This window comes from Oncorhynchus mykiss, chromosome 5 (assembly GCF_057628025.1).
Source record: "Oncorhynchus mykiss isolate SJ-2025 chromosome 5, ASM5762802v1, whole genome shotgun sequence".
Classification (NCBI taxonomy): Eukaryota; Metazoa; Chordata; class Actinopteri; order Salmoniformes; family Salmonidae; genus Oncorhynchus; species Oncorhynchus mykiss.
The window spans coordinates 96187321-96202728 of record NC_143026.1 but is presented as its reverse complement, the minus strand read 5'-3'; the positions used below and the strand labels follow the sequence as shown (position 1 = coordinate 96202728).

Genomic DNA, 15408 nt, shown 5'->3' with positions numbered 1-15408 from the left:
ATTCAACAGACAGCAGAACTCCTATGACATTTAGTTCTATAGTAGAATGAGCATGACGATTCAATAGACAGCAGAACTCCTAGCTAATTTTCCCCCGACATCGGGCACTCTCTAGCAGTTGGAGAACTAAATCACCTCGAGCTCAACATTTAAACAGAGACTAAAATAAGGCTAAGTTTTGCGACTAGACAACCTTCTAGCTGACAACTGATTTTTTTTTTGCCGTTTATGTAAGTTAAGTTGAGAGTTTTCCAAAAAGTTATATGTATAGCCATGTTGTGGGACACGCTGTATATCGTGAGACGGCATGACAGACTTTTTTCCTCTGAAACATAGCTAACGGATTTGCTAATGTTGCTAGCTTGGTTGCTAAATGTTGATATAACTGCTTAGTAAGCAAAAAGGAAAGACATTTTAAGCATTCGATAATACATATCACGAGAACAACTGAATGTTGTGAAGTTTAACCGGATCAAAATTTGAGTCCTCTGAAGGGGGCGTTTCACACAATCCGCAAATTATTTTTTTTTAACTTTGAATCATGAACCTTTTGACACCTATCACTGTCGACTATGTTTCATCTTACAACAGCTACACAGAAGCAGTATTTAGGCAAACGTTACAATGTATGCATCAATATTAAACTCATTGGGAAAAAACTAATTTTCATTACAGACAACATCAAACAAAAACAAACGTGGGTACACTTTCAGTTATTGTGAAAATGTTCATCACCTTTCAATGCCTTAACTCTGAAATGTAAATGTTTATACATATTCAGAATGAGTTATCTTTCTAGAATGTGTATATTGTGCCAAGTTATTTAGCAACATGTATTTAACACCACAGAATGGAGAAAGTCAAGAGGAAGCAGTGGAGTCAGGTGGACCTGTTCCATGCCACGGATAACTGCGGGGCAGGGATGGCTATCCGCCAGGCTGCCAAGGTTAGTCAGGTGGACATGTTCCATGCCGCGGAGAACTGCGGGGCAGGGATGGCTATCCGCCAGGCTGCCAAGGTTAGTCAGGTGGACATGTTCCATGCCTTGGAGAACTGCGGGGCAGGGATGGCTATCCACCAGGCTGCCAAGGTTAGTCAGGTGGACCTGTTCCATGCCACAGAGAACTGCGGGGCAGGGATGGCTATCCTCCAGGCTGCCAAGGTTAGTCAGGTGGGCATGTTCCATGCCACGGAGAACTGTGGGGCAGGGATGGCTGTCCGCCAGGCTGCCAAGGTTAGTCAGGTGGACCTGTTCCATGCCACGGAGAACTGCGAGGCAGGGATGGCTATCCGCCAGGCTGCCAAGGTTAGTCAGGTGGACCTTTTCCATGCCACGGAGAACTGCGGGGCAGGGATGGCTATCCGCCAGGCTGCCAAGGTTAGTCAGGTGGACCTGTTCCATGCCACGGAGAACTGCGGGGCTATCAGCCAGGCTGCCACGGTTAGTCAGGTGAACATGTTCCATGCCACGGAGAACTGTGGGGCAGGGATGGCTATCCGCCAAATTAGATCTGCTAGTAACAGTTTTCTTTTCTAATCTACCAAGGTGGACGGTGTACCTCGGCAGCCTCTGGTGGACTGGCTGAGCGGCTCGGTGACCCCATGGTTGTCGCAGTGGACCACCCACAAATCCAAATCAAATCAAATGTATTTATAAAGCCCTTCTTACATCAGCTGATGTCACAAAGTGCTGTAAACAGAAACCCAGCCCGAAACTCCAAACAGCAATGCAGAGGTAGAAGCACGGTGGCTAGCACCACAGGAGGCAGATTCTCACCAGGCCGAGGCTGATGAAATACGCCGACAAAATACGCAGGTATATGTGTTCCTGTATGTAGAACGCAGGACTGACTGTTCTCAATGTGTGTGATGTAAATGTGGATGTGTATGGTGATGCCAAAACAAACAGTTTATCCTGGATGGACAATTTTACATTCTATTCTATTGTAGGTTTCGGCACCCAGGGGATACAATCCCACCACTGGGGAAGAGGTGGTGGGAAATGTTCAGGAGGAGGCACATGAACCCGGACACCCTGGACACGGGGAAATCTGAGTGTGTCACACGTCCAACGATGGACACCTTCCTTCACTTCTTATGAGAAGCACTTGAAGGAGAGTGGGTTGGGGGAGAAACTGCCGTGGTCCCCAGTTGCAGAAGAAGGCCTACTCTGCCGGCCACACCATCGTCAGTCCGTCAACCATTACAAACACCAGCTCCTCCAAACCATTGTCAGCTGGTTTCGTCCACCACCACCACGATGCACACCACCCCCTTGCCTGTCACCACCAACGCGGCCTCCTCTGCGCCAACTGCCTCCTCCGTCTCCCCTGGTCACATCACTATAGCAGCATCATCTGGTGTCCCTGCCCCCTGCAATTCCAATACAGCCACGTCCACAGGTAAATTACACAAACAAATACTGTTTGTTTTGTGTTCCATAAAACTGCAATGTTGAAACTCTTTTTCCTCTTTTTACATATCTACAGTCCATAGCACCAGCCCTCAGGGCACCTCCTCCAAAACTTCTGCAGATTCCTGCAGAGGTATTGATGTAAAAAGTTGAAAAGGGTTTTCATGAAACATGCTCTATCTAACACAACTTTTGTTCTCTCAGCTGCATCACAGAAAAGAAAGAGAAAAGCTCCACCGGCCACCTCTGTCAGGCCTCCCATGGCTGAACTCTCAGGTATTTCATAATCTCTCTGTCTCTCTCTCTCTCTCAGTTGTATCAATTACTATTGCTGCTGTAGTACTTCTACATAATTTGTTTTGTTTAAGTTTCACTTTGAATTAAATATGTGGAACTTAACATCCGCTGCGCCCTGGTCCCGTTCTTACGACAGCTGTGACAGCTGGTCCCGTTCTTACGACAGCCGTGACAGCTGGTCCCGTTCTTACGACAGCCGTGACAGCTGGTCCCGTTCTTACGACAGCCGTGACAGCTGGTCCCGTTCTTACGACAGCCTTGACAGCTGGTCCCGTTCTTACGACAGCCATGACAGCTGGTCCCGTTCTTACGACAGTCGTGACAGCTGGTCCCGTTCTTACGACAGCCGTGACAGCTGGTCCCGTTCTTACGACAGCCGTAACAGCTGGTCCCGTTCTTACGACAGCCGTGACAGCTGGTCCCGTTCTTACGACAGTCGTGACAGCTGGTCCCGTTCTTACGACAGCCGTGACAGCTGGTCCCGTTCTTACGACAGTCGTGTTTGCTGGTCCCGTTCTTACGACAGCCGTGACAGCTGGTCCCGTTCTTACGACAGCTGTGACAGCTGGTCCCGTTCTTACGACAGCTGTGACAGCTGGTCCCGTTCTTACGACAGCTGTGACTGCTGGTCCCGTTCTTACGACAGCCGTGACAGCTGGTCCCGTTCTTACGACAGCCGTGACAGCTGGTCCCGTTCTTACGACAGCCGTGACAGCTGGTCCCGTTCTTACGACAGCCGTGACAGCTGGTCCCGTTCTTACGACAGCCTTGACAGCTGGTCCCGTTCTTACGACAGCCATGACAGCTGGTCCCGTTCTTACGACAGCCGTGACAGCTGGTCCCGTTCTTACGACAGCCGTGACAGCTGGTCCCGTTCTTACGACAGCCTTGACAGCTGGTCCCGTTCTTACGACAGCCATGACAGCTGGTCCCGTTCTTACGACAGCCGTGACAGCTGGTCCCGTTCTTACGACAGCCGTGACAGCTGGTCCCGTTCTTACGACAGCCGTGACAGCTGGTCCCGTTCTTACGACAGCCGTGACAGCTGGTCCCATTCTTACGACAGCCGTGACAGCTGGTCCCGTTCTTACGACAGTCGTGACAGCTGGTCCCGTTCTTACGACAGCTGGATTGTTATTCAGATTTTTGTGACAATATAGGGATGGAGGTCGAGATCTAAATGTTTTTTGTTTTGTTTTCATATGAAATCATTTATTTGCAAAAAATATATATAATATATATTTAGTTAACCCGTCTTGTGTATTTATTCCTTTACTTTCTAAGTGCATCTCTGCAACACAACTCTGTGTTTTCATTGTTTATGTCAATGCACATGAAATCAAAGTTTTATTTTATGTAAATTATTCATACTCATTTATATTTTAATGTTAAACTGTTATCTACTTTCTCAAAACATACAATTAATCTTTAAAACAAATGATGAGACATTAACACTGAATATGTTGGTGAAGAACCCTTTTTTTAGGACTCCACGTGAGGGCGTACCAACGAAAAGTTGACAGGCAAGTCCAATTTTTTTACCGGAAGGTAAGCCAACTATCTAGTAAACATTTTGGATACAAGGTTGGTGTCTAATTTTTTAACAAAATTAAACGGATATATCTTGTAATTGAACAAAATAGTAAGGTGGCCGATAACTGGGTGACCGAAAATACGGTCACCCAGTTAAGCCGCTGATAGTAGTAGTATTTCCACTGAAATGTCAAACATGCTAATTGCTAACCGGTTAGCTAACTTTTTTTTTTTTACCAATAATCAATAATTATTTACTAGACACCAATTATCACAAAACATTGATGGCTTGATCACAAGATAAGACTGTTAAAGGTAATATATTTCTTAAAGGCTGTTGAATATTGTTTGTTTATTTTACCTTTAATTAACCAGGCAAGTCAGTTAAGAACAAATTCTTATTTTCAATGATGGCCTAGGAACAGTGGGTTAACTGCCTGTTCAGGGGCAGAACGACAGATTTGTACCTTGTCAGCTCGGGGGTTTGAACTTGCAACCTTGCGTTTACTAGTACAGCGCTCTAACCACTAGGCTACCCTGCCGCCCCGATACTACGGCGTGCTACGCTACGACCTTTAGCTCTATAGTAGAATGAGCAGAAAGATTCATGTGCTGACCTTCTAGCGTCGACTGACCAGGAATCTCATGTTTATTGTTTACTATTTTGTATTGTTTGGTTTGTTTTGTTTATTGTTGATACAGGGATCATCTCATAGTGAGCAGGGTCTCAAACATACCACAGGACTCAGATATAGATCTAGATTTGAATGAGCGTATGTCTATGTTCATGAGAGTTGTAATGAGAAGTTAGGACACAACCCTGAACAAGGACACAACCCTGTACACCTGTACCAATCTTTAGACTGTTTGTTTGTTTGTTTGTACCAGTCTTTAGACTGTTTGTTTGTACCAGTCTTTAGACTGTTTGTTTGTACCAGTCTTTAGACTGTTTGTTTGTACCAGTCTTTAGACTGTTTGTTTGTACCAGTCTTTAGACTGTTTGTTTGTATCAGTCTTTAGACTGTTTGTTTGTACCAGTCTTTAGACTGTTTGTTTGTACCAGTCTTCAGTCTTTAGACTGTTTGTTTGTTTGTTTGTATCAGTCTTTAGACTGTTTGTTTGTACCAGTCTTTAGTCTTTAGACTGTTTGTTTGTTTGTACCAGTCTTTAGTCTTTAGACTGTTTGTTTGTACCAGTCTTTAGACTGTTTGTTTGTACCAGTCTTTAGACTGTTTGTTTGTACCAGTCTTTAGACTGTTTGTTTGTATCAGTCTTTAGACTGTTTGTTTGTACCAGTCTTTAGACTGTTTGTTTGTACCAGTCTTCAGTCTTTAGACTGTTTGTTTGTTTGTTTGTATCAGTCTTTAGACTGTTTGTTTGTACCAGTCTTTAGTCTTTAGACTGTTTGTTTGTACCAGTCTTTAGTCTTTAGACTGTTTGTTTGTACCAGTCTTTAGTCTTTAGACTGTTTGTTTGTTTGTACCAGTCTTTAGTCTTTAGACTGTTTGTTTGTACCAGTCTTTAGACTGTTTGTTTGTTTGTACCAGTCTTCAGTCTTTAGACTGTTTGTTTGTACCAGTCTTTAGACTGTTTGTTTGTTTGTACCAGTCTTTAGACTGTTTGTTTGTTTGTTTGTACCAATCTTTAGACTGTTTGTTTGTTTGTACCAGTCTTTAGACTGTTTGTTTGTTTGTACCAGTCTTTAGACTGTTTGTTTGTTTGTTTGTACCAGTCTTTAGACTGTTTGTTTGTTTGTACCAGTCTTTAGACTGTATGTTTGTTTGTTTGTACCAATCTTTAGACTGTTTGTTTGTTTGTTTGTACCAATCTTTAGACTGTTTGTTTGTTTGTTTGTACCAGTCTTTAGACTGTTTGTTTGTACCAGTCTTTAGACTGTTTGTTTGTACCAGTCTTTAGACTGTTTGTTTGTTTGTTTGTACCAATCTTTAGTATTTAGAATGTTTGTTTGTTTTGTCTTTAAGAGGACAGTGGGTGCATTGACCTGAAACCAACAGTGGGAGATCAACAACAAAAAAACAAGTCAACAATGTTTTTTCTCACAACACACTGTTTGTTGAGGGTCCTCACTGACCTCATAGTGTAGAGCAGTGTCCCGTCGTCTTTGAGTCGGAGAAGTTTGTTGGGCGTGGTCATGTTGTGGGCGATAGATTTCTTCCCGTTGAGGAAGAAGGTGTCTGGGGTCCAGATGTTAGACGCCAGGAGGTTGTTTAGCGGTAACATCTTCATGGGGCCTTGGAAACGCAGACGTTCGTCCTTCCAGCTCTGTCTGAAGAACACATCTATGGTGTACTCCTGGAGGTCAAGAGGTCAAAGACGAGACAAGACAGGGGTTCAGAGTTGGTATATGAAAGCTACAAGGGCATCATTGAATGTACAGCATGACATTAAGGGACCGTTTCTCAGAAAACAGATTAAGCCTAATCCTAAAATGCATGTTCCATTTGAGATTCTTGATTTAGTTTGCTTCTTAGTCCTGGCCTACACTTAATCTGTTGCTGGTAAACCGGCCCCAAGACATTAATACAGACTAATCGTAATTTTAAAAACTAAAAAACGAATCGTAATTTAAAAAATAGATGAAATAAGTAAATGTTTTGCAAAATTTTGATTGAATTCTTTTTTTTACAAGAAAATACTTTCATTTCAATTCTACATAAAAGTAGCACGGGATTATGGTTGCTGTTGCAGATTCTATTAGGATGAGAATGAGTCAAGAAGAAGTGCTTACCATTTCAGTATCAGAAACGGGACCGAAGCTGGTCACGAATATGTTGGTCTTGATCTCGGTCACCTTCTCTGTAGAAAAGGAACCCCATCCAGAGAGGGTGGGAGTTGCTCAGAGAGGCAGGAAGACATGTTCCTTTATTTCACTGACCTTTTTCTATTCAAACAACATGGATTGACACATAATTCTGCATTGAACCTTCAATGATTACATTTATTTTCAGTAAGAGGATCTGAAAAGTTGGCCTCGGTCCTTTGAGAACAAAGACCCTGGTATTTATGAAATGAGTTTCTTTCTCTGTGTCTTTCTCTGTGTCTCTGTCTCTCTCTCTCTCTCTCTGTCTCTCTGTCTCTCTCTGTCTCTCTCTGTCTCTCTCTGTCTCTCTGTCTCTCTCTGTGTCTCTGTCTCTCTCTCTCTCTCTGTCTCTCTCTGTCTCTCTCTGTCTCTCTGTCTCTCTCTGTCTCTGTCTCTGTCTCTCTGTCTCTCTGTCTCTGTGTCTGTCTCTGTGTCTATCTGTCTCTCACTACTACTCTCCTTCTCTTTCTCTCTGTCTCTCTCTCTCTCTCTCTCTCTCTGTCTCTCTGTCTCTCTGTCTCTCACTACTACTCTCCTTCTCTTTCTCTCTGTCTCTCTCTCTCTCTCTGCCTCTCTCTGCCTCTCTCTGCCTCTCTCTGCCTCTCTCTGCCTCTCTCTGCCTCTCTCTGCCTCTCTCTCTCTGTCTCTCTCTCTGCCTCTCTCTATGCCTCTCTCTCTCTATCTGCCTCTCTCTCTCTCTGCCTCGCTCTCTACCTCTCTCTCTCTCTCAGTGGGCGACTGACACACACACACACACACACACACACAATCTCCCCTAACCATTGCAATGAACATATCTCTTCGTCAGAGACCTGTGTTTACCAGAGTCTATGAATATAGGCCCATCCCCCTCTATAATAGAGGGCTAGCATACTGACAAAGACATTATCACCTCTCTATGGTCTCTTACTAATGGTACAATAGATACAGAGGTTGTACTGGAGGGAAGATATGTCTACTTCATTATATCATAAAACAATTTATGATTCTTAACTTAACGAGGCCAGGAAACAATATGGACAGAGAGTCCGTTTACATGTGGTATGTACATGTCCATACGGTATGCAACATGGTAAAGGTTTTAAGGGTGTGTCCTAAATGGCCCCTATTCCCTATATAGTGCACTACTATAGACCAGAGCCCTATTCCCTATATAGTGCACTACTATACACCAGAGTCCTATTCCCTATATAGTGCACTACTATAGACCAGAGCCCTATTCCCTATATAGTGCACAACTATTGACCAGATACGGCCCGTTTATGGCTGGAATAGGGTGCCGTTTGAGGGTCTGGATGGGTCCCTACCTCCCAGACCAGGACGTAGCCTGTTGTCATAGCCGTCCAGCAGTCTGTCCAGTATTCGGGTAAAGATGGTGATGTTGTCATTTAGCTCCGCCTCTTTTAGGGGTTCTGTAGTGGTTACTGCTGGGGTCTGGGAAAGGCTGTAGGGGGGACAGGACAGTATGGTTACTGCTGGGGTCTGGGAAAGGCTGTAGGGGGGGACAGGACAGTATGGTTACTGCTGGGCTCTGGGAAAGGCTGTAGGGAGGGACAGGACAGTATGGTTACTGCTGGGGTCTGGGAAAGGCTGTAGGGGGGACAGGACAGCATGGTTACTGTTGGGGTCTGGGAAAGGCTGTAGGGGGTACAGGACAGTTACAGACTAGTTGACTGGGTACGAGTCTGCAGGTGGAACAGGACAGTACAGTTACAGACTAGTTGACTGGGTACAGGCTACAGGGGATCAGAAGGGAACAGTTACAGTACTTTATTTCTTAGTAATCAATCAATGTGGAATAGAAATTGACAGAATTGGATGCTCAATTCAATTACATTGACGAAGGGACAAGACTAGTTATAGAATAAGAGACAGGACTAGTTTTAGAATAAGAGACAGGACTGGTTATAGAATAAGGGACAGGACTAGTTATAGAATAAGAGACAGGACTAGTTATAGAATAAGGGACAGGACTAGTTATAGAATAAGAGACAGGACTAGTTATAGAATAAGAGACAGGACTAGTTTTAGAATAAGAGACAGGACTGGTTATAGAATAAGGGACAGGACTAGTTATAGAATAAGAGACAGGACTAGTTATAGAATAAGAGACAGGACTAGTCATAGAATAAGAGACAGGACTAGTTATAGAATAAGAGACAGGACTAGTTATAGAATAAGGGACAGGACTAGTTATAGAATAAGAGACAGGACTAGTTATAGAATAAGAGACAGGACTAGTTTTAGAATAAGAGACAGGACTAGTTTTAGAATAAGAGACAGGACTGGTTATAGAATAAGGGACAGGACTAGTTATAGAATAAAGAACAGGACTAGTTATATAATATGGGACAGGAAGTGTTATAGAATAAAGAACAGGACTAGTTATAAAATAAGAGACAGGACAAGTTATAGAATAAAGAACAGGACTAGTTATAGAATAAGAGACAGGACTAGTTATAGAATAAAGAACAGGACTAGTTATAGAATATGGGACAGGACTAGTTATAGAATAAGGGACAGGACTAGTAATAGAATAAAGAACAGGACTAGTTATAGAATAAGAGACAGGACTAGTTATAGAATAAAGAACAGGACAAGTTATAGAATAAGAGATAAGACTAGTTATAGAATAAGGGACAGGACTAGTTATAGAATAAGGGACTAGTTATAGAATATGGGACAGGACAAGTTATAGAATAAAGTACAGGACTAGTTATAGAATAAGAGACAGGACAAGTTATAGAATAAAGAACAGGACTAGTTATAGAATATGGGACAGGAAGTGTTATAGAATAAGGGACAGGACTAGTTATAGAATATGGGACAGGAAGTGTTATAGAATAAGGGACAGGACTAGTTATAGAATATGGGACAGGAAGTGTTATAGAATAAAGAACAGGACTAGTTATAGAATATGGGACAGGAAGTGTTATAGAATAAGGGACAGGACTAGTTATAGAATATGGGACAGGAAGTGTTATAGAATAAGGGACAGGACTAGTTATAGAATATGGGACAGGAAGTGTTATAGAATAAGGGACAGGACTAGTTATAGAATATGGGACAGAAAGTGTTATAGGCTACACTTCCCTTCTTAACGTTACAATAATGAAATCAAAGTGGAAGAGAGATGGGCAGGATTGGATGCAAAATTCAAATAGATTAGCCAATTCTTTCGAGTATTTCATAACAAAATTACACAACATCAGTGGCTCTATACCAATATCAAGAAACCTTAACAGGTGTGTTTTGAAACACTTTACATACAACATCGAATATAACTGGAAGAGAAATGGCCAGCATTGGCTACCCAATTTAAATAGATGAATATAACTTTAAAGTATGTCAAAATAAAATAAAATACCTCTATATAGCAATATCCATAACATGAAAAGATATGCTGTGAACGTGAGCGGCTTACCTCAGACGGCAGGTGACGCTCACTAGCAAGACGAAGACCCAGACTTTGGACATAGCACAGCCGCAGCGCATCCCGTCACCCATGCCTGAAAACACACCGCGCATCCCGTCACCCATGCCTGAAAACACACAGCACATCCAAGGATATCAGAGGAGCAGAAAGGTGGGAAGACAACTCATGCAGATCCTGTGTTGCTTTATGAAAAGTCGTGACGTTATCAGCCTACACAAGCTGGAACATGAATTCAGTGGAATGCGTAACATTGTTTAGCCTTCACAGTTACAAAAACACATGGTTTTATTAGTGTGGCTTGTAGCAGAAGCCACAATAAATATTGGACCCCTTATTTCAGACTAAAGTTATTATCCTTTACAACGTTACTCCTCTTACACCATTTAAGCTAGAACTACCATTCAAACTTTAAAGCGTGCAGACCGGTCTGGAATAGCTTGCTTGCATAATTTTTTTTTTAAATACTATTTATAATTTTTAAGCAATTACATTTTTACTATACTTATTAAACATAATCCACTTTCAATGGGATTTCTTCAGCATTGTCACGCCCTGGCCTTAGTTAGCTTTGTTTTCTTCATTATTTTGGTTAGGTCAGGGTGTGACATGGGGGATTTATGTTTAGCCTGGTCTAGGGGTTTTGTAAAGTTATGGGGCTGTGTCCCTTTCTAGGTAATTGTATGTCTATGGTTGCCTAGATTGGTTCTCAATTAGAGGCAGCTGTATATCGTTGTCTCTGATTGGGAACCATTTTTAGGCAGCCATTTTCTGTGGGTATTTTGTGGGTGATTGTTTCCTATTTTTGTGTTCTCTGCACCAGATAGGACTGTTTCGGTTTTGCCACGTTTGTAATTGTGTTCATGTTTAGTTTCTCTTCTTAAACACCATGAACCCTAACCACGCTGCGTTTTGGTCCGCATCTCCTTCCCAGGAAGAAAACCGTTACACGCATTGTAAAAGCTTCCATTGTGACATCATGACTTCCAACATTCCATTCATTGTAAATGCAACTTTCAACACAAAGATACCACATTCCCAACAAGTTAGACACAAAGATACCACATTCCCAACAAGTTAGACACAAAGATACCACATTCCCAACAAGTTAGACACAAAGATACCACATTCCCAACAAGTTAGACACAAAGATACCACATTCCCAACAAGTTAGACACAAAGATACCACATTCCCAACAAGTTAGACACAAAGATACCACATTCCCAACAAGTTAGACACAAAGATACCACATTCCCAACAAGTTAGACACAAAGATAGATTGTTGGAAATCTTACTCTACTTCTCTGCTATTTAAAGCTGAAATTGGAACAAAAATATATCATACTGATCAAATTATACAGCTGTTTTACCAACTGACTTTTCCTCTAACGTTTTAATATATATTTAAAAAAAATGAAATTTGGACCCCTTTCCCAACAAGTCAGAGAAAAAGTTAGTGTACTTTATCTATTTTTCTGCTATTCAAATCTGGAATCGGAACAAAAATATCTGCTATCAATCTAACGATACAGCTGTTTTAGTTAACGCACTAACAATTTTCCCCAAAACTTTTTCAACCGGAAATTCTGACCAAGTTAGACAAAACGATGTGCTTAAATGAACATGGGTTTAAATGAGACCCATAGGAATACAGACGTAACAATTCAAAATGCTCCTGCTCCTTGGTCAATTAAGCTACAAGACCAACTTTGAAACATTCAGTCAATAATGATTTAGAATATTTATCGACCATAACTATAGACATTTGAATAAATTTGCATAAAATAACTCGCTAACAGTAACTCTTGAACTGTTCAAGCTAGATTCACCAAAACAACTGTCACATGTTCAGGCTATCCTAACATCAATATCTTTAAACTTTTATCAACTATAACTGTTTACATTTGCATAAATTAATATAAAATAACCCACCGACAGTAACTCTTGAACCGCTAAAGCTTGAGACACCAAACCAACTTTCCTATCCCAACTGCCACAAAAAAAATTAATAATACTTACAAGAGCTGAAGCAAGTCACACAATGTTTCTTTATGGAAAATGACCATCTAGTTATTATTATGTTTTATTGTTATGTTACTTAGCAGCACTGAGGTGTAGGTTATTAGTGCTGCCATATGCTGACATTGTATTTCTGTAGTGGGTTATTATTCCTGGTCATCGTAACACACATAATGACTGTAGGCTACATCACTTCCAATCAAAACTCCTGCATTGGCGGATGCATGTTAAATTAAAGCACTATAGCTTGGCATTATGTCATTAGAGCTTGCCTCCTATAGCCAAACAGTAGGTTAGTGGGATACTAGACTATTCAATCTATGGAAATGATACATGACAGTTAGCTAATATATATGAAAAACTATGCAATCTATGGGAATGATACATGACAATTAGCTAATATATATGAAAAACTATGCAATCTATGGGAATTATACATGACAATTAGCTAATATATATGAAAAACTATGCAATATATGGGAATGATACATGACAATTAGCTAATATATATGAAAAACTATGCAATCTATGGGAATTATACATGACAATTAGCTAATATATATGAACAACTATGCAATCTATGGGAATTATACATGACAATTAGCTAATATATATGAAAAACGATGCAATCTATGGGAATGATACATGACAATTAGCTAATATATATGAACAACTATGCAATCTATGGGAATTATACATGACAATTAGCTAATATATATGAAAAACTATGCAATCTATGGGAATGATACATGACAATTAGCTAATATATATGAACAACTATGCAATCTATGGGAATGATACATGACAATTAGCTAATATATATGAAAAACTATGCAATCTATGGGAATGATACATGACAATTAGCTAATATATATGAAAAACTATGCAATCTATGGGAATGATACATGACAATTAGCTAATATATATGAACAACTATGCAATCTATGGGAATGATACATGACAATTAGCTAATATATATGAAAAACTATGCAATCTATGGGAATGATACATGACAATTAGCTAATATATATGAAAAACTATGCAATCTATGGGAATGATACATGACAATTAGCTAATATATATGAACAACTATGCAATCTATGGGAATGATACATGACAATTAGCTAATATATATGAAAAACTATGCAATCTATGGGAATGATACATGACAATTAGCTAATATATATGAAAAACGATGCAATCTATGGGAATGATACATGACAATTAGCTAATATATATGAAAAACGATGCAATCTATGGGAATGATACATGACAATTAGCTAATATATATGAACAACTATGCAATCTATGGGAATTATACATGACAATTAGCTAATATATATGAACAACTATGCAATCTATGGGAATTATACATGACAATTAGCTAATATATATGAACAACTATGCAATCTATGGGAATTATACATGACAATTAGCTAATATATATGAACAACTATGCAATCTATGGGAATGATACATGACAATTAGCTAATATATATGAACAACTATGCAATCTATGGGAATGATACATGACAATTAGCTAATATATATGAACAACTATGCAATCTATGGGAATTATACATGACAATTAGCTAATATATATGAAAAACTATGCAATCTATGGGAATGATACATGACAATTAGCTAATATATATGAAAAACTATGCAATCTATGGGAATGATACATGACAATTAGCTAATATATATGAACAACTATGCAATCTATGGGAATGATACATGACAATTAGCTAATATATATGAACAACTATGCAATCTATGGGAGTTATACATGACAATTAGCTAATATATATGAACAACTATGCAATCTATGGGAGTTATACATGACAATTAGCTAATATATATGAAAACCATATTTGCAGTCATACCATTGTTCAAAAAGCCCTTTGTTTGAATCCTTTTAGAGATTCCCCTCAAATTTCAGAAACTGCATTACAATAAATTAAAGTAAGGTGGATTCAATTACAGAGAGTTGAGGAGAAAAAAATAAAACAATTTCAATTAATGTCACAATAAATGAATCTATACCTGTATCGTTGTGGATGCGTTATTGATAAACACAGTATTCCATGTGCACTGGAAGGCAAATCCCGCAAGGTTGACAGTCTGTAGACTACTGCAGCTCGAAAGAGTGGATTCTTCCTGAGAAATCTATTCTACCCTGGCTGGCCTATAGTCTACTGCACGGACCTCGCAATCTATTGTCCTCTCCTCTTCTACGGCTCACAAATGAACTCACATTATAGAACAAACCCTCCGCATCCTGATACACTTCTCTAATCTTATCTCCTTCATATTTCTAATTAATAAATGTGTTATCAAACATGCGATGTTGTTTTAGCCTAGTGTAACGCCTCCATCAATACGCCTGTGAAGTCCCCCCCCCCCAGTCGTAGCTACTACGCGTGTCTGTCTGCGCCCCGTAATGACTATTCCGTCGTTTAGCGGACCAACACTTTGTTTCTCCTCCGGTGCCTCTACATCCAACTATATCTCAGTGGTGTAGCCTACAGTACAGCAGCACTGCAACGCTTTTCTGTACAACCATTGGAGCGTAGCTAGCTACATAGGCTTACCACAGTTCTGGTGCGTAGGAGAGAGTTGGCTGTTCCTCCGCTGTACTTAGACTTTTTATTAACTCAAAACTGTAAAAAAAGATATTTTGAATTAAAGTTGAGGGACATCACCTCTGCGTGTACACGCTCAATACCACTTAGGTGGGAGAATGGAGAGACTGGAGGGTTGACGGGGAGAGTAGACGATCGTCTATTTTAGGCGCAGGTTTATTTGCCCCAAAACAATGATTAAAAAAGGTTGCATCGAATTGAGCGGGTTTCCTAACAATTCCGCTGACTTGGCATCCTTTACATTGC

The 15408-nt window shown here is 40.4% G+C and overlaps 1 protein-coding gene across 2 annotated transcripts in view; it reads right to left on the bottom strand.

Annotated features, from left to right (window-relative positions):
• Positions 1-15408, bottom strand: part of gabra5 (gamma-aminobutyric acid type A receptor subunit alpha5) — a 169127-nt gene that overhangs the window by 70890 nt on the left and 82829 nt on the right. Inside the window, exons 1-5 of one of the 2 annotated variants that reach the window (XM_036978987.2) lie at positions 14564-15072; positions 10489-10606; positions 8372-8508; positions 6993-7060; positions 6336-6556 (exon numbers count right to left, since the gene is read on the bottom strand). In XM_036978987.2, coding sequence (XP_036834882.2) covers positions 6336-6556; positions 6993-7060; positions 8372-8508; positions 10489-10604 — 542 coding nt within the window. In that variant the 5' untranslated portion in view covers positions 10605-10606; positions 14564-15072. Of the gene's footprint in view, positions 1-6335; positions 6557-6992; positions 7061-8371; positions 8509-10488; positions 10607-14563; positions 15073-15408 lie in introns of those variants that run through there. The other variant, XM_090236497.1, reaches the window with a different exon arrangement.